This window comes from Petaurus breviceps, unplaced genomic scaffold, assembly GCF_028583685.1.
Source record: "Petaurus breviceps papuanus isolate PSGF00001 unplaced genomic scaffold, PetGlider_PUasm1.0 38, whole genome shotgun sequence".
Classification (NCBI taxonomy): Eukaryota; Metazoa; Chordata; class Mammalia; order Diprotodontia; family Petauridae; genus Petaurus; species Petaurus breviceps.
The window spans coordinates 101,636,238-101,661,720 of NW_027186304.1; the positions used below are offsets into that span (position 1 = coordinate 101,636,238).

At 37.1% G+C, this 25,483-nt stretch overlaps 1 protein-coding gene and 1 non-coding gene across 2 annotated transcripts in view; one reads left to right on the forward strand and one right to left on the reverse strand.

Moving 5' to 3' along the window:
- The window catches only part of CA13 (carbonic anhydrase 13), a 49,353-nt gene that overhangs the window by 15,885 nt on the left and 7,985 nt on the right, over window positions 1–25,483 (forward strand). Inside the window, exons 4-6 of the mRNA XM_069100204.1 lie at window positions 19,503–19,598; window positions 20,920–20,982; window positions 21,771–21,926. Of these exons, the coding sequence (XP_068956305.1) occupies window positions 19,503–19,598; window positions 20,920–20,982; window positions 21,771–21,926 (315 nt within the window). The remainder of the gene's footprint in view (window positions 1–19,502; window positions 19,599–20,919; window positions 20,983–21,770; window positions 21,927–25,483) is intronic.
- On the reverse strand, window positions 16,667–16,772 carry LOC138170755 (U6 spliceosomal RNA). Its single transcript, XR_011170734.1, has one exon. It is a non-coding gene; the product is annotated as a U6 spliceosomal RNA (small nuclear RNA).

The following is a 25,483-nucleotide window of genomic DNA, read 5'->3' on the forward strand; positions in this document are numbered from 1 at the left end:
GTATATACTGCTCACAAAAATTTAGAGGAAAGGACAGAGAAATTCCATTCAAAATAATACAAAATACACATTCTATAACATTTAGGATTTAAACTGCCAATATACATGCAGGGATTATATAAGTAAAGTTACAAAATATTCTTTCTAAAAATTAAGGAAGATGTAAGTAATTGAAAGATATTTATTGTTCATTGTTAATCTGGGTTAATATAATAACATGATACTACTTAAATTAGTTCACAGACTTGGTGCTATGCCAATCAAATCTTCTAGGGATTACTTTATGAAACTAGACAAAATAATAACAAAATGTATGAGCAGGAACAAAATTACTAGTCTCACAAGAGAAATAATAATAATAAAAGGAATGAAAGGGGCATAATATCAGATATATGCTATAAAGCAATTAGATAAAAGGTATTTACAGGTTAAAAAATACAAACATAGATCAGACTAGTGGAAACTGTACTGAACCTCTTGATCTGTGGAGGCTGGAGCTGAACAGACAGAGCAGGCAAGAACAACTGTTCAGAGACTAAGACAGAAGTTTGTTTTCTGTAGTGAGGGAAACGGCTTGCAAGCAAGGAGGGAAATTAGACACGTGCTGGGCCCCTCTCCCCCAGTGGGACCATGCCTTAGTTTGGGCAATCTTCAGTACTTAAACCAGTGGCTATGCAGGGAGCTTGTAGCCCTGACAATGAAGGATAACAGCAATATTGAGACAAGTTTGATTCATAGCAGGGCTTCGTGACTAGACTGCAGGTACTTGTTCAAGCTCAGGGAACACCTGGTACTGGTCAAAGCAATACAATAATTATGCAAAACAATTCTGAGATTTTGCTGTGACTGAGATCATCCAGAGGGTGAGGGCAAAGGATTGTTGTTATGCCACGCTGAGGCACAGTTTGCTTACTGGGCCTTCGCTCTGGAAAACAGGGTGTCTCCTAATAGTATCTTGACACTAGATAAGCAGTCATTCAGCCAGCATTCACTGAGGTCTTAATATGTACTAGGCACTCTGCTAAGTGCTAAGGATACAAAAAAAGGCATAAGCAAGACCTCTAAGGCAAAGGAGCACAGTAATCCAATGTTAAATAGATTCTGTTGGAAAAATTGAATGAAAATAAGTTTAAATCATTATTTTATACCATATATCATAGTAAATGCCAAATGGATCAGTGACTTAAATGTAAAAGGCTATATACATATATACACACGCAACATTTGAGAACAGTTACTGTTTACAACTTATATTGGGGGGGTGGGAATTTATAACCAAACAAGAAATAGAGGCAATCATAAAAGAAGGGGGGGGAATGCAGTATATGTGTGTGTGTGTGTGTGTGTGTACACATGTACATATGCACACATATATATATAATGTGTATGTATATACATATACTTGCATATGTGTATATGTGTATATTCTGACCCTGTATCAAAGATGTAAATGATCATGGCCCCTAGTTGGATAAGGCTCTTGGCTGATGGCAGCAGCTATGGCAGAAGACCCAGGGGTCCCCAATTCAGACCCTCACTCAGTTTCTGGTCCTGATTAGGAAACTCCCCAAATCAGGTATTGTAATGCCAATGCAATATTCACAGTTCCGACTGTAAATATGCTGGCATAGTTCTCAATCACAAAATATAACAGACTCCCCATACATAAGACAGAAGCAAAACATTTATTCTGACACCAGAAAACGAAATCCTAACACTGAGAAGTCAAATTCATCATAGTAGCAAAAAAGTTAATACACCATAGCACAGCATGAAGCCACACCATCCTTTAACCTTCTCACAAACACTCACAAACCTAACTCTCTCCCTGGGTGCATCCTCTCCCACCATATAGCTGCTCTGACTCCCAGTTCCTTGTGGGCTCTGCTCTACACTTTAGCAAACTCCTCCCACTACAGGTTCCATGTCATTACATTCAGCTATTAAGAACCGGGAAAATCTTCAAATCAGGGAAGGTCTTCAAATTCTCTTAGGCTTATTAAGGGGCAGGGAAGATGTTCAAATTCCCATTACCATTACAGGTATCAGTAAGTAACCCTGGGAATTTCTCTACCACAACTAGATCTGATTTAGGAATGCTCCTTCCCATATCTGGCATTGATTAACCTATTCTCAACTATACCCATATTTAAAGTATAAAACTTCCTCACTCAGTTCCTGTTCCTACTGTGTACTGCCACTGAAATCTTTGATACCATACATGTCTCCCTTTCTTAAATGAATGACCACAGCTGTGTGTGTGTGTGTGGAGGGGGCTTAATCTCTGTATTACCATATAGAGTGTGTGTATGTGTATGTATATGCTTTGATTTTGTCTGCTTGCTGCATCTCATGTTAATAAGTCTTGTGTTTGTACTAGCTTCCAAAGTACCAATATCCTTTAAATCCTCAAACGTGACTCTTTGCTCTAATCTGAGCCATGAGGTCAAATATAACATATGTATGTATGCTTATTTAATACTTAATGACTGCGAAACTTAGATTAAATGCAATGACTAGTTTTGGTGCTAGAGGACAGATGATGAATCATACTTACCTCCTCTCAGTAGAGAGGTGGAAGGTAGGTGAGTGGGGAATGTTACATATGTGATCAGACATGTTTGCAGTATTTGTTTTTGCCTGATAGTCTTTTTTTTATTACATGAAAAGGTTCATTTTGGGGATCGGTAGATATTATATTGAACAATACCTGGTTAAAAAAAAAGATCTGTAAAACTTAATGTATTACACTTTATTGGACAGTCTATGTTTTTTTTTTAATGCAGTGCTAATTGAAGGCCTACTATGTTAAATCACTAAGATCTTAATGTGAGCTAGTTTATTTTCTTTCCTCTGTCACAGGAGGAACAGAGTAGCTTAAGAGACTTTACTAGAGTGTCTAAAGAGAGGAGAAACAGGACACAAAAACCAAAACTGATTGTTTTATTTAGGGCTGTTCTTAACCATAGTTAACACAGTCATTAATGTATAGTAAGATATTATAACCATTATAAATTAAATATGTGCTATCAAAAATGAAGTTCCATTTCTCAGAAAAGTATGAACTCTCCTATACTATACATTCATTATATCTTTACAAGTATAACTTGAAATCTAGGTTCATTCAATTAGAAATATTGATGAAATCATATCATCATCTTTCAGGGATATATATCCTGCCTACCATTAAGTTCTGACAGCTACTCTCTTTACTAATATGTGTGTGTAGGTATGTGTATGTATGTATGTATATATGTGTTATGTATTAATTAATGAATAGTTTGATTTTTTCCAGACCTCTTATTGGGATGTATATCTGTGACAACAAGAAAGATTGCTTTAATTTGCAATAACAAGTGCTGATGGTGCTCAAATTGATTAGAAGAGGATGGAGAAGTTGTATGACACACATAGAATCTGTCCAAGTGAAAATAAATCAACTGGAATACAATGCAGGCAAGATAGAACTGGTGCCATGAGCCAAAGATAAATTTTCCTTATTTTCTTTAGTCACATGGAAGTCATTGTATATTGACATCTACTCATGATCATAACGGATTCAGAACACTTTTCTTTTTAAAAATATTTTTTTTCCTCCCACAAATTAAGGGAAAACCAAAAGTCATTTACATAGCACATTTAAGTTTTTTAAAAATCTTATTTTATTGATTTTTTTTTTGTTTTTAAATTACCATCATTTCAGAATATAATTCTTGCTAGCCCTTGTAACAAAGATAAATATGGAAGAAAGCAGTGCAGCAAAACTAATCAGTCTGATTTGTTATAAGTGCTATAATAGTCCACTACCATAGTCCCTCACTTCTGTAAAGAGGGGGAAAAGATATTTCTTCTTTTTTTTTTGGGGGGGGGAGAAGGCAAGGCAGTTGGGTTTAAATAACTTGCCCAAGATCACATAGCTAGTTAAGTGTCAAGTGTCTGAGACGGGATTTGAACTTGGGTTTTACTCCAGAGTATGATATACTGTATTGCCAAGGCAATATTCAAAGCACTGATGTGACTATGAATATGCTGGCATAGTTTTGAATCGCAAAATGTAACAGACTCTCCATATATAAGACAGAAGCAAAATATTTATTCAGACAACAGAAAGCCAGATCGCAACACCAGAAAACTGAGTCCATCATAAGAATAAAGAAGATAATACACATTATCACCACAGGGAGCAGCAGCATTCCAAAGCCTTCCCACAAACAAACACTCACAGTATTAGCTATTTGCATGCCTACATCCTCTCTCCTCCCTCCCATTCTAACTGCTCTGACTCCCAGCTTCCTGCTCCACCCATTCAGCAAAATCCTCCCACCACAGACTCCATGTGATTACATTTGGCCTATTAGGAAGCAAGGAAGATCTTTAAATTCCCATTCTCATTACACATACCAGAAATGTTTAAATGCTAACTCATAAACTTCCTGTGGCTTCAGGGAGGACAACATGGTATTAAGGGAAGAGCATTTAGGAGACCCAAGTTTTATAGTCCCCACTTTGCCCCTTTTCATTTTTTTTTAACCTTAAGTAAGTCACTTTACTCTCTTGGCCTCAGTTTCCCTGTCTATAAAATATGATTGGATTGGACAAGATGGTCTCTGTGGTCCTTTCTAACTCTAATAATCTATGAGTGTGTACATTTGAATTACAATTTTACTGCCATCTGCTATGTCTGCCTTGGCATCCATAGGATATAACAATATGCTAGTCACTTGGGGATCTTATTACCAAGAACAGTAGTGCTAGAGTGACAGTCATAAAATGAGCTTACATATTGGGCATTCTAGCAAAGTGCTTGACCTGGAAAATGCAGAGGATCTAGGGAACAAAGAAAGATACATTGAGGAGGATCATACCTCTTCATTTCTGTTCACTTCCACGTTGGCTGTTCTTTGCAGTTGTGGGGAACAGAACAATCGTTGATTGTGGTTTCATCAGGATTGACCCTGGGAACTTCAATAATATTCTAATATCCATTTTTTAAGGTAATTTCTTTATAATTTCATAAACCTTAATATAGCTTGGTTCTTTATCATTTCAGTCATTTTTCCTGGTCTTTGGGTGTATTCATATAGTTAATTTGATGACTGAAGAGAGCCAAACACTTTGGGCCTGAATCAGCCAGTTTAGCTATCACTGATGATCATATTAACTGTTTAATTGCTAGATTTCATTTTGTTCGATAGATACGTATTCATGCCTCAACAACCAAGATTAGTTATAATACTGTTGATTATAATAAAATTTATCTAAACATGATAAACATAATACTTATGTTTAATGAGTTGGTTGAAAGTGCAGATCTATGCATCTAGAAAATTTTCCTTCCCTAAACTGGCAAAAATGGTTTCTGTCAGATTGCATTTAGAAATTTATTTAATTAGAGAATACTAACCTTTTTAGTATCTGTTCTATAAAGTACCTAATTATTTGTGTAGTAGGTACTCTCTTTAAAAATAAAAACATGGAAAACTTAATGTTGCCTTGAAATAAATTTTAGCACTTAGTTTCCTGGGTTACTTTAATGGTGAAATAAATAAGAAAGACAAAAAAAAAGCCAAAGGGTAGAAGAAGCTTGGTAAATAGATACTTGTATTACCATTGGTAATTGCCTTTGTAGACCTCAATTTGTCATCTGTAATTTGAGGAAACTCAACTTGATGATGTCTGAATTTCTCCTCCAGGAGTGGGTGTTAGAGTATAGCCAGAATGAAGTAGAGAACACTTGGATATTTTGAACATTTCAGATGATTTAGAGACATTAACTTGACTATCTGAATCTTAGCATCTTACCTTAGAAATTATTAATTTACTTTAGCTACTAATTAGATTTTAAAAATAAATTTACTTATTGACATCTTTTGTTTTTAACATGATCTACATTTCCCATTGTATCCTTCCACTTTTCCCTAGCTGTATAACAAAGAAGAATAAAGAAAAAAACATTAAACTAAACTAAACAACACATTGAAAAAGTCTGGAATTATATATAATGTTGCATACTCATAGTCTCCTTTGCAAAAGAAGTAGAGGAGATATCTTTTCATATCTCTTCTTGGGAGCTCCACTTGGTCATAACTATTTCAAAGCATTCAGTATTGATTGTGTTATTTCATTTATGTTGTTGGTGTTACTGTGTGTGTTGTTTTCTTGGTTTCATTTACTTTACTCTGGATCAGTGCATATAAATCTTTCCTTGCTTCTCAATATTCATCTTATTCAAAACTTCTTAGAGTATGGTAATATTTCATTACATTCATATACCATGGCTTGCTCAGTATATCCTCAGTGGAAGACCTATTTGGTTTTCATTTCTTTGCTACCACAGAAATACTGCTATAAACATTTTGGTTTATGCGGGATCCTTCTTTTTACCATTAACAACCTCTTTGGTTTATGTTCCTTGTAGCAGGAGCTCTGGGTCAAAGGGCATAGACAAGTTAGTCACTTTCTTTGCATAATTCCAATTGCTTTCCGGAAGGGTTAAGCCAGTTCACAGCTCTACCAGCAGTGCATAATGGGCTTATCTTCCTACAAGACTTCCAACACTAATTTTTGATACTTTTAAACTTCTTTACCAACTGGCTTTATGTTTTTTTTGGTGAAATCTTAGAATTGGTTTGATTTGTACTTTTCTTATTATTAGCAATTTGGAGCATTCATTCATATGTTTTTTTTTTAAAATATGTTATTTTATTATTTTGTATTATTTAAATATATTTTAACTTAAAAAGAAAGGAAAAAAGCATGTCACATGCATAGCAGAACATAAGAGAGGATTCAAAATATGTAACAATAGATTTTCATTTCAAGAAAGCCTATATGATAAATAATACTCGTTGTGTTGAGAATTGTATATCTCTTCTTTGCTTCCTTGTAAGTTTTCTTTTGTTCTCTGCTGTGTACATTTTTTACTCTGTTCTTTTTTCCCCCTCCCACCCCCCCTCTAAGGCTACAATAAAGTTTAGATATGTTTCACATATATAGACATACTTTCCCAAACATATTCTACTCCTGATTTTTGTTTTTATGTTTGTGCATATCTCTTGATTCCTGTCCCTCCTGCCTCCTCCACTTTATTTCTACCCATTACTTTGCCCTCCTATTACTTGCCTACCCCCCTCCAAGGATCCCTCCCCTAACCTCCCATTCCCATAAATCTAAACACTCTTCTATACCCCTATTTTGCCTATTCCCTCACCCTCCCCTCTAAAGATCTTTCCCTTACTTTTTCCTCCCTCTTTATGCCCCCACTGTTTTATTTCTTCTGAATTTAGAAGACATTTATACTCTTCTAAATACATATATGTATTGTTCCCCTTAAACTCATTCCCAATGAAAGTAGGTTGCCGCAGGGCAGTTAGGTGGTGCAGTGAACAGTACAGGCCCTGGAGTCAGAAGGACCTGAGTTCAAATCCATCCTCAGATACTTAACACACAAAAAAACTGGCCATGTGACCTTGGGCTACTTAACCACAATTGCCCTCCAAAAAGCTAAAAAAAAAAAAAGAAGAAAGTAGGTTGCCAGAACTATCAGCCCTCCTCTTCCATCTAATTCCTCTGTTTTGATTCTTCTCATTTGTATAAAATAATTACTCTTTTTAGCTGTTCCTAAATGGTTTCATTTTTAAAATTCATATCATACTCAGGTTTACCCCAATCTTTCTTATGAGCTATCCAGTTATTAGTAAGAATCTTAGACATACATTTTACATTTTCATGTATAAAAAGTAAACATCCTGTCCTTATGAATCCCTTTAATAATCAGTCTTTGTTATGTTCCTTATATTTCTCTTGGTTTTTGTATGTCAAATCTTCTGTTAAGTTAAGGATTTTTTTAAAGCAGGAATATATATATATATATATATATTTTTTTTTAATTTTTGTTTTATTTTTGCTTTTTGGAGGGCAATTGGGGTTAAGTGACTTGCCCAAGGTCACATGGCTAGTTTTTGTGTTATGTCTGAGGCCAGATTTGAACTCGGGTCCTCCTGACTCCAGGGGCGGTGCTCTATTCACTGCTCCATCTAGCCACCCGAAGGATTTTTTTTTAACAAAATCTTGAAAGTCTGAGAGTTTATCAAATATTCATTCTTTTTTCATTCAGGATGAATGAACTTTGCAGGGTATGATATTTTTGCCCGGAGCCCTGTAGCAGCAAGCACCCCAAGCGTCCTCAGGGTTTGCAGCTACCACAGGTTCTTGGATCTGCTTTGTTAAAGGAAAGCAACTCAAAATGGGTTAACAGGCTTACTTTAATCAGTCAGACATATATCGTTTACCTTGTTCAGGAGAAAAGGTCAGCACCCTGAACCTCAAAGTATACAGGCATAATTATCAAGACAGAAACATCAAGTAAACAGATTTCCAAACTGTCCAACCATTACATCCATACCCAGTCAACATCTGGGTTTCCACATTCTGGGTTTTTCAAAGCCGGGGGACTCTCAACAACGGCTTCCCAGAATTCAGATCAAATCACAGAACACTTCTCAAAGTGAGTCCCAAAACAAAGCTACACATCAGGGCTTATATAGCCTTCTCCTGGCTCAGAGAATGTAACAACCTTATTGACCCACTGGCCAATCAAAAAGTATCTACTGAAAAACAAGCCTCCCTCCCCAGGCTTCTGGTGCACTTTAGCCTAGGGGCAGGGAAGATCTTTAAAATTTACATTCACATTACAAGCCCATCATATGTTTTTAATAATGCCTTTGAGTGTTTTTTGTTCTTACCATTTGATCATTTATTTCTTGGGGACTAGCATTTTGTCTTAATTATTTCTGTTTGCTGTCTGTCTATCATATCAGACCCTTATCAGAGATATTTGAAAGAGATTTTTTTCCCTAACCAATTGCTTCCGATTGGGTACGTGATCTTATTCTCTCCTAATTTTTTATGTTATGATCTTTGATATTCAGATCACATATCAACTTTGAATTTTTTTGTGCTGTGGGTTATGAGGTAGTCAGCTAATTAGGTGTTAACTCTGCTTACAACTCATGCTTTTCAAAATTTAACATGCTGTCTCTAAGTTTGAGCTCTGGCTTCTTTTGACCATTTCTGATTTCTGTAAACTATAAATAAACATAACTTTACTTCATTAACTTATGGCCATACCTTATATTTTCATAATCATCCAATAAACTCTTAGTTAGCAGCGAAGTTTACTTCTATTGGCAGAGTGTTTTCTGTGGGAAGACCTTAATATCCTGATATCTGGCAAAATCTCAGTGGCCCTACTCTTTACAACAAAACAAGTCTTTTGATTCTTTACCTTCTCAGAAAGGTGACAAGTATTTTATTAGTAGTTTGCTATTTATTAGTTTATTGATAATTTATAATATCTTACTTGTACCTAAAGAAAGTTCATACAAAAAACATAGTATTATGAATTTAATAAAAAGGCTGCATAGTTTTAGTGGAGAGAGATTTGTCTGGAAAACCTGGGCTCAAGTCTTGCCTCAAACCTATTCAAGTTGTGTGACTGCACAAGTTACCTAACCTCTCAATACCCTCAACAGCTTTCTAGGCTGTAAGTTTGTAATGGGAATGTAAATTTTAAAGATCTTCCCTGCCCCTAGGCTAAAGTGCACCTGGAGCCTGGGGTGGGAGGCTTGTTTTTCAGTAGATACTTTGTGATTGGCCAGTGGGTCCAAAAGGTTGTTACATTCTCTGAGCCAGGAGAAGGCTATATAAGCCCTGATGTGGAGCTTTGTTTTGGGGGCTCACTTTAAGAAGTGTTCTGTGATTTGATCTGGATTCTGGGAAGCCGTTGTTGAGAGTCCCCTGGCTTTGAAAAACCCAGATGTTGAAACCCAGATGTTGATTGGGTATGGATGTAATGGTTGGACAGTTTGGAAATCTGTCTACTTGATTTGTTAATGTCTTGATAATTCTGTCTGTATATTTTGAAGTTCGGGGTGCTGACCTTTTTCCCCTGAATGAGGTAAATGATATATGTTTGACTGATTAAAGTAAGCTTGTTAACCCATTTTGAGTTGCTTTTCTTTATCAAAGCAGATCCAAGAACCTGTGTTGGCAGCAAACCCTGAGGACGCTTGGGGTGCTTGCTGCTACAAAGTTATAGATGAATTATTGATCAACACTGGTGGAATTTCTTTTACCATTGAAGTCATGTGTCAGAACTCTATATCCAGACCACAGAAAGAGATTATTTTATTTTAACTTTAAGAAGTGAAATTTATAAACATTTACTGTTATGATTTGTGAGGTAAAGCTTTTCAGGGAACAATCTCCATTAGATTTTATCAATTGTTTTTGCTATGGATACTCACTCCAAAATTACAGATTTCAACCCATCCACACCTTAACCTCTTGTATGACTTGTCCCTGTTCTCCTGTAAGTACTGATTCTGGAGCTCTTTCTATGGACATCTTGAAGATATGTAGTTACAAAGGGAGCACCTGACCTACCCACTGATTTTTCCCTCTCTCTTGCTACATGACCAGTCCACTTCCTTTTTTGATCATATATTTCCTTGATTATATCTTTTACCTTACCTCTCCTGAACATTTCTTAATTGTTAGTATGCTGCAGACTATCTGTGCCGACCATGCAAATCTCCATTGCCTTTGGTTAACCCTCAATGGATTACTTTGGAAATGTGGCTGGTATTCTATGACTTAGACATAAAGCATCACTGGAAGAGTGTTGATGTTTAAATTAATGGCCCTTTGTTTCAGGAAGAAGTCATTAAAAGTGCTACACAGTTTTGCCAAGGTTATTTAACCCTTTCTATTCCAACTCTCTGATTTTTGGCCCAGTTCATTGTTCATCTGCAGTGCCTATCCCCCATAGAGGTACTGATGAACTAACTAACTCAAAAGGGTGTTAATCCAACTACATATCATATTCTGGATAATGGAAATCTTTATTCACTTTACTTTCCTGGTGTGGATAGTTAGGACCCACTCTTCTGAGTAATTATAGTTTTCACTTAGGAGGCTTTGCAATGTTGTGGGCCTTGAGAACAATAAGCAAAATGTCTTCTACAAGCAATAGTGTCTTGGGAATCTTACTTCCTATGGGGAGCCTCTCTTCCATTTGGATTATGCATTGGACATTCTCCATGATAAAAGCCAATACCAAAATAAAAAGATGCAAGTGGCAAAAGCAAAAAGTATTTCTGATCCTTTTTTTTTTTTTATTAACTTGGTATCTATAATCAGTAAGTTATTTAACAAAATTATTTTGGCATCTTTCAAGCTTCAACTTTCAAGCACTCGTAATTTTTAACATGTACTTGAAGGGCAGCTTTCTGGAGGAAAGGATTTATGCAGCATTTTGCTCCATCGAGTACCTTTTTTTTGTAGTCAGTAAACAGTTGTCAGAATGGGTTATTTGATGCTAAACTACCCATGTGACCTTGGGCAAGTTGCTTAATATCTTTGGACCTCATTTTCATCTGCAAAATGAGGAAGTTTGACTAGATGGTCTCTGAGGTCCCTTCCAGTAGTAATAATAAAAGCAGTAGCTAGATTTTATATAGCACTTTTAAGATTTGTAAAGCACTGCATCTATGTAATCTCATTTAATCTATGATCCTTGATGTAGGAGCTCTCAATAAATGATCTTTAATTTTCTGTACTTTTTGGTCCATTGTATGATTGTAAAGATGTGGCCTACTATAGAATTATCATTTGGGAAAGCTTACTAATAATCTTCTTAGGCTTTTATCTAGGATGGCCTTCCTTAATTATTGTTTAGATTCTATTCATAATAACCTTGTACCAATGGGAAAGTAGGCATATAGGTTGATCATTATTGATGTTTTCTTAGTCATTTTTTCCCAGTAGTAATAACATCCATTATTTTTCTCTCCATCAAGTTTGGCATCATTCCCTCCTTAAGATATTTGGAGAAATTGATTCCTTGATGACTTTATAGTCTAACCAGCTTCAGCATGAGCTCCCTGTGTGTATACTTGGGTCTAATTCAATTTAACTCATCTTCGGGTTTTTTTTTTTAGTGCATGTTCTATTTCTTCACATAGAACATATAGAATTGTTGTGTTAGAGTCTAAACATAGGATTTTTTTCTGTCATTGATAAAATCATTTTCATTTTTGTTTTTTATGGCTATCTCAATAGATTGTTTCTTTTTTTTTTTTGGTCTGCTGTCTTCCAGTTTTAGCCTTAAATTTTCTCCAAATGATACTATTTAATAATCTTTTTATAAGCTTTCTGAGGAAATGTTTTTCCTTCTGTTGTTTCTTGATGTTTAATGAGACAGTGTTACTATACATTTCCCCAGTCCACTTCTGTAAGATTTTATAGACAAGTTATATTCTAACTGGTGTTGCATTTGTCTTATTCTCTCTACCTGTCAAGATCGGATATTCACTGATATCTTGATTCTTTTAATTTTCTTTTTATTCTTATTGATTTACATTAGTTAAATTTCCTTGGGAAATGAGGTTAGTTCATCTTGACTGTATCTTCTGATTTATATTCTGATAAGGTTTTGATTTTGATCTTTGCTGTAGCAAGTTGATCGGCTGACTGTCCATGTGACTGATTTGGAAATGACTCTTATTTCCTCTTTCTTAACAGATGATCAGTTTTTGGGTGGAGGAAGGAGTCAGCATGGTATAATGGAAAGTATAGTTCCTGGGAGGGAGTGAAGTGAACAAGTATTTATTTGACAACTGTTATGTGCCAGGCACTGTGCTAAGTGTTTTACAAATATTATCTCAATTGATAATGAGAGAACATAAGATTAAAATCCCAAGTCTGGTGCTTACTCTGTGTGACCTTGGGCAAATCTTCACTTCCCTGGGCATCAGTTTCCTTATCTGTGAAATGAAGGGGTTGAACTAGATCTGAGATCTCTCCTACCTGTAGCTCTAAGATCCAAAGAAGGGGAATGTTATTTGTTGTTTAAATTTTCTGGGGTCTAACAACTCTCTTCTTGAAGACAATAGTTTCAATATATATTTATAATATCTGTGTATGAGACTTCTGTGTATTTTACATGTCTTTGAGGGCTCGTATTTTTTATTCTTGAGCCACATTTTTCATTAGTTCTTCCCTTTGTTCACTGTTTCATTGAAGTCAAATATTAATGTATATTAATGTATTGAAGTCAAAGTTAATGTATATGTTTGTTATGGACATTGATGACCTTTCTTTTTAAACAAATGCTTATTATGAGCCCTGAAATATAAGATGATCAAATATTCTATAAAGTGGAATTCTTGTCAAATGCAAGCTAAAATCAACTGTCATTTCCTTTATTTCTCTAAAGAGGGTCTGCTAAATCTTCCATTCAGTTGTAACTTTCTTTTGCATTCTGATTTCATTTATTGCAGGGGTTATTAATCTGGGGTCTTCGAACTTAAAAAAATTTTGAGAACTGTATTTCAATATCATCTGTTTCTTATGTGTTTTTATTTTATGCATTTTGAAACATTATTTTGAGAAGGAATCCATAGGCTATTTAGTAGGCTTACAGAAGGATCTCTGATATAATAAAGATTAGGAACCCCTAATTTATAGTAGGCATGTCAAGACAGATAAGAGTGATTAAGGTGATTCAGTTTGTCCAGTGGCATGTACATTTCTTTACTGGACAAGCATCCCATATTTATAATACCAAAAGTTAAGATAATATTATATATTATTATAATTTAAATATTAAATATGCATAATAAGGTAATATAAGGCCTAAGACATCATGAAAACACCACCAAAGGAATTTAATTACAACCTTATCCATCTTAATTTTCTCACTATAAATGAAACTATAGTGCAAAATGAAGTTGCAGTTGGAAAGGGGGATTGGGGCGGGGCACCAGTGGGAGGGAACAAGCATCTATTAAGCATCAGTGACAGGTGTTGTGCACTAATATTATCTCACTTGATGGCTCACAGGTTCCTCCATAGAAAGGAAAATGAAAGAGTTGCCAGAGTTGGTTTTATCCTGAACCTAAGACAAAAAGGAGCACCACTTCATGAGATAATTGGTCATTTTAGCAATCTCCTGTAGTTTAGATTTAGATCTCAGACCCACTATGGCTAGCTTGTGGCATCACTTTCACGAAAAAGCACCACTTCATGGGATATTTGATCATTTTTTCCCCCACTTAGCTGGATCATAGATTTAAAGTTAAAAGGGGCCTTAGAGGTCTAGAGACCTACCCTCTTAATTTTAAAGATGATGAAACTGGGACTCAGGTTTAATCACTCCCCCAAGGCAACATAAATAGCAGGTAGCAGAGCCAGAATTCAAACTCAGGTATCTTGACTTCCAGTTCAGCCCACTTTCTATTGTACTATGCTGCTTCCATCTCCTTTTTTTTTTTGTGTGTGAGGCAATCAGGGTTAAGTGACTTGCCCAGGGTCACACAACTATTAAGTGTCAAGTGTCTGAAGTCAGATTTGAACTCAGGTTCTCCTGACTCCAGAACTGGTGCTCTATTCATTTCTGCCTGTGTCAGAACATAGGTGAAAGGGGTGGGGAGAGGGCCATTTATATTTTCCATTGTTAGTTGGGTTGTGGCCAAATAATTCATCTCCTTGTGGCCTGCCTGCTAATAATGAGCTCTTTGAACTAAGCTGCACTGGTTCTCAGTAAGCTGACACTGTTGGTTGCTGCCTGGTCTACAAAGGCCAGCTGGATCTTGAGCTACAGTGGCAGAGCCGTCAAGAACCCAGCCACCCGGGGCAGCCAGGTAGCACAGCGAGTAAGAGCACTGGCTCCAGTATCAGGATGACCTGGATCAAATCTGGGCTCAGATACTCAGCACCACACCCAGAAATAACTGGCCGTGTAACCTTGAGCAAGTTACTTAACCCTGATTGCTTTAAAAAATAAAAAAGAACCCAGCCACCATCACACGGCATCGGAGTATAACTGCATCATTGGACATCAGGTTTTGAAGTGATAGATTTAGATTCAGGTGTTGAAAGAACACCAGGGCATGACTTGGTCTCTTTGCTATTTTTTTTTTTTACATGTCAGTAATATTACTGGAAAGTGGTATTGCCTCAGAAGAAAAGAGATGATAGATGCAGTTTAAATATAGAGTATCCCAAAAGTTTTAGCAGAGTTTTTAGCTTCACTAACTTTAGAAATAGAAAATATAATACTCCAAAGTAGCTGTCTTTCATTCGTGCCCTCTACTTATTTTTATGACTATAAAAACGTTATTTATTTCCTTGTTAACTCTTTGAAGTTATCCCTTACTAAGTAAACTTCTGTATAGGTGTCAAGACATTTAAAGAATTTTGACCTCCTACTCACTTACTTAGCCTCTCCCTTTCTGAGGACATCTGTGTGTCTCATATGATCCAAATGTATTTTGTTTCCCTTGTGCAATTTGTTTAGGCTTCTTTGTTTATCCAACCACCCATATCGACTTTACCATGTGGTCAAGGGACTCATCAGAATTTCCATTGGCTTTTCTAGCAGCTTCTTTTTGTTATTCGTAAATTCTCTATTTGTACAGAACTAGACTTTTATTATGAATTTAAATTGTTGATTTCCTTAAAAAAAATATAAATACAGCAGAACTGCCCTGTAACACCTTGCTCTGTAGAGTCAGACTTGATCAGGGGAAGGGAGTGTGTCACTAAAAGGAAAGCCCTGTCAGTATTTTGAGGTTATGATCTCTTTTTCTCTTATTTCTCTCTACTCCCCCCCTGCTCATTCTACCTCTTTCTTTCTTCTTTTCTCTCTTTCTCCCTTTCACTCTCCCCAAAGTCTTAAGCTTTTAAAGCTTAAAACTGTACTAAGACTTTTGGGACAATCTGTATATAAAACCTTCTATACAGGCATTGTCAGTCCTTTCTACTATTACTGTTGGCCCAACCTTTGGGTTTGGGAGTATACTTTTCTTTGACATCTCAGGTTTGCCCTTTATTTTAAAAAAATGAATGTTAACTTGCTTTTACATCCTCTTCATTTCCAGATATATCTTTCTCTCCTTCCCTACCCAAAAAATGTCTTTTGTAAGAAAGATTAAAAAAAAAGAAGCAACTAATACATCAGCTACTTCTGTGTTTGTGTGTGTGTGTTGAGCATCATTTATTGACTGATCTCAACTGTCACTGAAGGTGTGTTAGCATATACATAAAACAAAAATATTCTTCAACTCTTGTTGTTTGGGGATAGAGGTGTTTTCCAGGAAGCACAACAACAGAACAATAGACTAATGATTCCAGCTTTGACAGTGGTGCCATCCAAAAAGGCATGTTTGATTGTGTTTTCCAGAGGTTATGAAATAGGAGACTTTGGGGGCTCAACCTGTCTGTCATTTTGTCTGACTGCTCTCAGTATATGTTTTATATTCTTTAATGGTACTGGGAAGTAGGTTATGTTCAAAATAGAGTGTCACTGGTAGTTGCATTCCATGTTGAAATGATGCCCTCCTGGAGACAGACAGAGATGACTGTTTCATACATCTCCTTGCCCATTATGAAAGTGTTTTACCAACATGGCAAGGATAAGATTCTTCCCACAATTCTGGGGGACTAAGCCCTAACAAAGTTGAAAAATCAATTTACCACCATTTTTATTTGAATCTTCCTGTGTATGTTTGATTCCCTCTTTGAAGAAATGTAAGTCCTTTCTTATGGATTTTCAAGTTCCCAGGACATACAATGTGGCTATAAGACCTACAAATGTGCTCCCCCAAATATAAGACATTTGCCAAAGTTCTCTATCATCCTTCCACAGGAGCCATGCTAATTGTCTCTGTATCATTACAATTTTAGTATTTGTGATACCCTGTGACTACTGATTACATCAGCAGCAGCTTTTATAGACTATTCAGTATTCCAAACCTGGACTCCTCCACCTCTGCCAAGAAGGAAGGGAGGCATATTTTCTTCATCCTTTCCTGATTGTCCTTACCTTTTAAAACTGAATTTGAAGGCTTTCCCGGATTATTTTTAAAATTTTTAAATTCTTTGACACTTGTTTATTGTATTTTTAAATTCTTTGACACTTGTTTATTGTATTTATGATATTTATGGTTTTGTGCTTAAAAGTTTGCAGAGTGCTTTACATACATTATCTTTTTTAATTCTCCCAATTCTGAGCTGGCCTTAAGAGGCTGTTCCCTCCTTGGAATGATCTCCTTTCTGGTTTCTTTCAGGTCCCACCTAAAATTTCACCTCCTCCAGGGAGTCTTTCCTGATCTTCCCTTATTTCTAGTGCTTTCCCTCTTTTATTTCCAGTTTAACCTGTCCGTATCTTCTTTGTACATAGCTTTTTGCATGTTGTCTCCTCCGTTGTACTGTGAGCTCCTTGAGACAAAAGACTGGCTTTTTGTATCCCCAACTCTTAGCACAGTACCAGGTATACAGTGGGTACTTCATACATGTTTATTACCTGACTGTAGGTGTTTCTTAGAAAACTGAGGCACAGAAAGACTTAGTGACTTGCTAATGATCATGCTGCTAGTAAGTGCCAAGGTGGAATTAAAATCAAGTTCTCTTCTGGCTCCATGCTTTCATGCACACACGCTCACTCACTCACACACTCACACACACACATCTTCATTTGTAAAATGAGAGCTTTGGCCTAGGTCAGTCATTCAGTCAATAATTATTTAATAAGTGCCGACTCTGTGCAAGGTACTGTCTTTGCTAAGCCATAAGGATACAAAGAAATAATCCTTGACCTCAAAGAACTTACAGTCTAATGAGGGAGACAACATCCCAACAACTGGCTGAAGCGGCCCTGTTGGGCAGACATCAAAGAGGCCAGGGTAATCCATTGCATCCCAAGCCACTGCAGTTGTTTTGAATTTTGCCCTGCCGCTAGACTTTTAATGACTCTGGAGGAGAGAGTGAGGCTGATGACTATGTGCGACTCTTCCTTATTTAAATCCAGGTCACATACAAGTCATTGACCCTGTGATGTCATTAGTCTTTTTCGAAAACAAAGGATGAACATTAAGAGCAAACTACAGGATAAATTAGAAATAATCATAGAGTAGAAGACAGTATCACTAAAAGGGACTAGGAAAGGTTTCCTGCAGAAGGTGGGATTTTCTTTAGGACTGGGAGGAAGCCAGGGAAGCCAAGAGGTGAAAATGTGGAGGGGAAATATTCTTATGCCAGCAGACAGGCAGAGTCAGGAGATGGAATGTCTTACGGAAGAAACAGCAAGTAGGTAGTCACTGGATCTCAAGAGTATGTGGAAGGGTGGAAGATGTAAGAAGACTGGAATGGTGGTGGGGTAACAGGGATAAAGTTAAGAAGGATTTGGATGCCAAGTGAAGGAGTTTTAAAATTTGATATTAGAAGTGATAGACTTTAATGAGCATGAGGGTAAGGGAGTAATGATCAGACCTGAGCTTTAGGAAGAGCATTTTGACCACTGTGTGGAGCATCGTCTGGAACAGGCAGAGACTTGTGTCAGAAAGACCAACCATCAAGGTATTGCAGTAGTCCTGGTGTGAGGTGAGGAGGGCCGAACCAGGGGAGTGGCAGTGCTAGGGGAGAAAAGGGGGCATATACAAGAAATGTTACCTAAGGAAGATTGACAGGTCTTGGCAAAAGATTGGATATGGAAGGAAGGGGTGAGAGTGAGGAGTTGAATTTGATGCCTAAGTTGCGAACCTGGTTTAGGATGATGGTGTCCTCAATAGTAATAGGGAAGTTAGGAAGAGGGAGAGGTTTGGGGGGAAGGATAATGAGTTCAGTTTTGGACATGGTGAGTTTCAGATGTGGTAGGAGTCATTAGAATAGAGGTGATAATTGAATCCTGGAAGCTGATGAGATTATCACGTGAAATGGTATAGAGGGAGAAGAGAAGAGGGTCTAGGACAAAGCCCTGTAGGATGCCCAAGATTAGTAAGTATAACATGATGAAGATTCATCAGAGGATCCTGAGGATCCCTCATATAGGTGATCTATAAGGTCCCCTCCAGCTCTGACATTCTACATGAAACTTCCTGTAGGATATTAGATATTATTAACCACTGAGCAAAGGAACTGTTGTGTACAGTGGAGCAGTACAAACAATGTTCCTGAAGGGCTTTCTCAGTGACCCCATGAAGGTGGTCACTTATTTCACCAACACATTATTAGGCTGACCAGGTCTCAAATAGTGGGCCTAGATAAAATCTGCTCAGCTTTCAGCACCACTTATGGCAGAAGGAGATATCAGGGGAGAACTTCAGGCTGGCTCTCTGTCCGCAGTTTGTAGAATGTGAACATAGTGAAGATAGGGTCAAGAATACTGGTGAAAAGCTGTAGGGCAGGCTTAACTAGGCAGTCCAGATTGAAATATATTCCTTCTTCCAGCCCTCAGCATTATGCAACACTGACTTTTCACCTCTTTGGCCTTCAGCTTTTCATCTGAAATGGATAAAAATGTCTGCCAATTCTTTCCAGGGCCCTTCTAAAGAATCAGTTATGCATATAAATAAACATGACATGCTATATAATTAGTTAGAATTTATTATGTTTTTAGTTGTAGTTATTATTACTATTTGAAATTGTTCCTTTCTTTTTAGCTCCATGTGGTTCATTGGAATTCAGACAAGTACCCCAGCTTTGTTGAAGCAGCTCATGAGCCTGATGGATTGGCTGTTTTAGGTATTTTTTTACAGGTGAGGACAAACTGATTTCATTTATAATATTGAATCTTTGAACACCAGCTGAGTTCCATACACAAAGTAGGCACTCAATCATTTTTCAGTGATGAACTAGACTTAAGGTTTACTTTTTTTTCTAAATTTAAATTTAGATTTAAAACTAAATTAAAAAATTTTTCTATTACAGTTTATTCATTCAACACCCTTAAAACACCTTTGATACCTATTAAATATTTTACAGGTTCAAAGGAAAGGCCCCATGGTCCTGAGAGGATAAGTCATTCGCTAGCTAAGCCTCATTATACAAAAGGCTAGCCAGGAGTAAAAATCCACATTTTGAATTCCCAGATTGGATAGTATCAGTTCCTCTAAACAAATTGAATGGCTTTTTACATTTTCAACATTTTTTTTTCATCCAAAGGATTCAGTCAGACAAGTATTTTTTTTTCTGTAACATTTATCGTAATGTTATCTATGAAGCTAGCTAGCATAGTTGTCCTGGGTTCCAGTGCAACCTGCTCTGAGAAGGAAAGTACTTTTGCCCTATCTGAGACTCTATAACACAGCTAGGAAATACTCAGTACTACAGTTCTTTTTTTTTTTTTTAAGCATTCACATAGTTTCCATGGAGTGGGGAGGGCTGAGGTACCAGATTATACTTTGATACCATAGTCTTAAACAGTAGTTCAGGACATGCAGCTAACTACTGATGACCTAACTCAAGTATCCATATATCCTTTATTTAGAGTAATTCTCATAGTCTTCTAACCCAGAAGGTTAGTCATGTCTCTGAGGTCATTTTCACTTTAGTTAAAAACAAAAGAAAAAAAAATCCCCAAATCCCACCACCCACATACATGTAAATGAAAACATCTTCCATTACATCTTGAAAATATCAATTTGGGCCCCTAAATTATTGGCAGACATCTGGGGATACTTTGCTACAGTGGTAGCCAGTATGGTCTGGAAAATTCTATCCTGGCTGACTAGTGAAGGTGTCATGATTGAGGATGGAGCATCAGGCTTCTCTCAAGAGTCTTTAGAATTAATTCCATCATTCTGTGGTGACTCATTAAAAAAAATAGAAGTGCATGGTGGATTAAGAACTAAACTGACTGTTTGGCTAAGTAATAGTGTAACATTATCTTCTTGTTCTTCCTGGTCTGGTATGATAGAGTCAACAGGTGAATGAGAACTTCATTATTTCGTGAACAATCACCCCTTGTTCTGGGTTACATTTGCTTTAAAGAAAATTTGATATTGATACCTGAAATGTACTGTGACACATGTGTAACCCTGGGGAGTTACATTCTCATTTCAATTGTGTTGTTTTCAGATTGGTGAACATAATCTACAACTGCAGAAAATTACTGATATTTTGGACTCCATTAAGGAAAAGGTAAATTAATTGTTTTGCCAAGTAGGTAGTAACATGCTTTAAATGAACATTCTTAGATGAACTTAAATTAGGTGGATACTTTTAAAACTTTCCTCTGTGCTAATTTATGTTGCTTTATTTTAAGGATAGTTAAAAGGAAAAAAAATAGTGTAGATTTGGAACAGCCTTGGAATATACTTGGCCAGTACATGAGAAATGATCCATTACTACCATTCTTTTGTAGAGTGTGATAAGAGTTTTAATTAGCTACAGTAAGTGAAAAAATGATGAATCTGATTATTTATAATGGCCCCATTGTTGGGGAATCTTTGCTCATTTAACTTTTGTGGGAATGCTTTAAAGACCATTTCTATAAAGGCAAGCAAAATTTGCCTTAATAAAACAAATGAAATATGATTTTTAAGTAAATTTAACTATACTGTACTTTACTATAAAGTTTAATAATAGTATAGTTAAACTATACTATATAGTTTATGTAATAAACTTTATATGCATGTATATGTATATATATATCTATTACATAAACTATATAGTATGGTTAAACTATGCTTTATTATACTATACTATGCTATATTATACAAGAAGTAAGTTGTTTTAACCGTATTACATATTTATTTACTGGCCACATACATCTTTTATGTCTTTGGTATTCCTAATAAAGGTATTATCTGGTAACCAGAAAAGTCTCTCTTTTTTTCTCTCTCTATCTCTTTTCATTTGCCTTCTGTCTTTCTCTTTCTCCCTCTCTTCATTCTCCTGTCTCTCTGTCTCTTTCTTTCTGTCTCCAGGGTAAACAAATCCGCTTCACTAATTTTGACCCAACAACTCTACTTCCTCCATCGTGGGACTACTGGACATACCCGGGCTCCCTTACTGTTCCACCCCTTTTGGAGAGTGTCACTTGGATAGTTTTAAAGCAGCCTATAAGTATCAGCTCTCAACAGGTACCTTACCATTCCTGTCTTTAAGTTGGTCTTTATGTTTTAAAAGGAAACCTACCAAATTTTCAGTGTATCTTAATTTAAGTTCAGTTCAAATATTTATTAGTGAAGTCACTTGATGGAGTGGAAAGAGTGAGCCAGAAAACCTGGGTTCTGGTCCTGCCTTTGCTACTTATTTGTCTGGTTGACCTTTGGCAAGATATTTAACTTCTTTGACATTCAGTTTCCTTGTCTGTTTAAAAAAATAAGGGTATTAGATAAAATCATATAAAACCAAGAGAGAGCAGTGTCACAGAAGTCCAAAGAGATGAGAGTATACAAGAGGAGAAGTTCATCTGCAGAGAAAGATCCCCAGTCATGAGACGAAGCATGAGTATTGAGAAAAAGCCATCAGACTTGGCAGCATGGTAACTGGAGAAAATGATCTCATTTGAATGATGGGATTGAAAACCAGATTGCAGAGGGTTTAGAAAAGAATGAGAGGAGAGGAAGTGAAGGCAGAAAGTGTAGGTTGCTATTTTGAGGAGTTTAGTCAAGCAGGGGAAGAGAGAGTTAGGGTAATAGCTAACAGCATTGGTTATTCAGGGGAGGTTTTTTTAAGGATAGAGAAGACACGGGCATGTTTGTAAGTGCATGGAAAAAGTGTCAGTGGTTGAGGAGAAAATGAGAAGGATAGTGGGGACCATCTGCTGGGAAAGAAGGGAGGGTATAGAATCCATGATGCCTGTAGAAGAGTTGACTTTGGCAAGAAGAAGGGCTCCCTATTCATGGAATTTAGGAGTGAAGGAGTGATGTGAGATGAAGAGGAGGGAATAAGAGGGGGTTCTTGTCAATTTTGGGAGGAAAGTATTAGGTGATATCCTCAACTGAGAGAGAAGAGGGGGTGCTGTGGGAAGCTCGAGGATAAGATATATAAAATATAAAAGTTTTTAAGTAAAACAATTCAGATTTTCAGGGGAAAGTCCCAACAACTATGGGAAAGCAGGACAGCCTTTCTCTAAAAGGTGGCATTTTGTGCTATGAATTCTGAGATGTAGATGAGGAAGGAATGCATTCTAGGTATTAAGGCAAAGGCATAGAAACATTCATATACCACAGCTTGTTCAGCCATTCCCCAATTGATGGGTATCCCTTCAATTTCCAGTTCTTGGCCACCACAAAAAGAGGTGCTATTAACATTTTTGTACATGTGGGTCCTTTCAGGCTTATTTTCATATAATTTCCTGTCATGTACTTTGCATTCCAGTCAGACTGGCCTATTAGTGAATCAACACCCAATCCCTTGTATTAGTCCTTTTGTGTAAACCTGGAATGCCTCCCTTTCATCCCCTGTGGGAAGCCTTTCCTGATATCCCTGTTTGTGTTCTCTCCCTCCTTAATTACTTTGCATTGATTCATTTTTAGGCATATTATGTCTTCCTTCTTCTCCCCGACCTTTCCCAGTAGAACAAATTCCTGAAAAGAAGGAATTGTTTTATGTTTGTTTCCCAAGTCTTTACCAAATTACCTGTCAGGGTCAAGGACAGGTTCTTGGGCCACACCCACAAGAAGGGGGTGGGAGATGGGGCGGCTAGGTGGTACAGTGAGCAAAGTGCTGGCCCTGGAGTCTGGAGGACGCGAGTTCAGTTCAGCCTCAGACACTTACTACCTACACAAAAAAAACTACCCGTGTAACCTTGGGCAAGTTACTTAACCCCAATTACCCTCCAAAAGGCAAAAAAAACCAAAAGGGGGGCGTGGGAGGGCTGAGCATAAGTGAAAGGAACCAAGAAGAGTCACTCAAGTCAAGGGAGGAGAGATTATTCACAAGGAGTAGTGTTTTGTTTTTCTTAAGTACTAGTAGATGCTTAATAAATGTTTGCTGAATTGAGTTAAATCATACAGGCAACCTCCCTGCCCTGGACTGGTTCCACAGATGGTAACCTTGTGGTGGAAGTCATACATTGAGCCCTTGCAAATATGTCATAACTTTAACCAGTTTGCTGAACCTATATTTCTTCCTCTGGAGAATGAAAAAAGGTCCCTTCCAGCTCTGAAGTCTTGTGGTTTTGTTACATTCGCTAATCTTACCCAGGCTGCCCTCTAGTCCGGTAGCCATAGGCAGGGCTAGGCAGACCTGGGTTGCAGACTTCTCATTTACCATACAGAAAGCACAGAGTATTACAGGTGTGCATGTCCTCCTCCTGTCATTATAAGAGAGCTAGGAACCAAGAGACCTGCGTTCTTTCAAGAATCCTGCTACCCAATGGCTTTGTGACCTCAGGCAAGTCATATAACAATCCCAAGCCTCAGTTCCTCATCTACAAAATGGATGTTCCACCTAATGCATATTCAGCCTAATTCAAAGCATTGCTTTGAGGATCCAAGGGAGTTATTTTACAGGATCATAGATTTGGAAAGGACCCCAGAAGGCAGCTAGTCCTACTCCTGTCCAGCCCTGTCTTCTATGTGCAGGTCATTTGAAAGGAGACAATGCCTTACAAATGCAAAGGATTTTTATGCCACCCAGTTAGAGATGAAATATATTTCTGATTGTAATTGATGTCCCAGAGTGAGTTAGGTATTCTACGCTCCTTATGATCGTAAAGAATACTCAAAAGAATGGACTAGTAGTTAAGAGACATAGGTTCTGAACCTAACTGCCACTATCTGTGTGTAATCTTGTATAAATTACTTCATTTCTCTGGGCCTTCATCTCCTCATCCATAAAATGGGATGGTTAGGGGCAGCTAGGTGGTGCAGTGAATAGAGCACTGGCCCTGGAGTCAGGAGAACCTGAGTTCAATTGCAGCCTCAGAAACTTAACACAAAAACTAGCTGTGTGACCTTGGGTAAGTCACTTAACCCCAATTACCCTCCAAAAAGCAAAAAAAAGAAAAATGGAATGGTTAAATAGATGAGTCTAAGAGTCTGCCCGGCTCCAAAATTCTGCTATCCAGCTCAAGTCCTATCTGCTCAAAAAGCCTCTCCTGATTTCCTTCAGTTGCTACTGCTCTCCCTACTCAAAATTAACTTGTATTTATTTTAAAAAACATTTTATATTTCCTAACTTGGGTATGTGTTTCTTCCTTATCCCTCTTCCCCTAAAAAGAATGTAAGCTTCTTAAAGGCAGGGATTGTTTTTGTTTTTTTCTTTGTATCCCTGGCACATAGTAGGTAGTTATTCCAGTAGTAAGCAAGCATTCATCATATTTTATGCTCTATGCTGAGAGTTGGGATATAAAAACAAAAATGAAATATCCCCTGTACTCATGAAGTTTACATTAATAAGTATTTGTTGAATTGAAGTGAATCCTTGATATCATGATGTAATAGAAAGAGCTCAGGTTTAGAGATGTATGACCTATATTTGCTTCCTGGCCTGTGTAACACTGGGCAAATAAATCATTTAACCTCTAGGCTTCATTTTTCTTATCTGTAAAATGGGCATAATAAGGCCCTTCAGAGATTCTGCCATCGCCACAAGATGGTTTAACCTTTTGAAAATTTTTTGGTGTATTGGAATGAGCACCAGACTAGAACTCAGGAAATTTGGGTTCCAATCCTGACTCACTCATTTA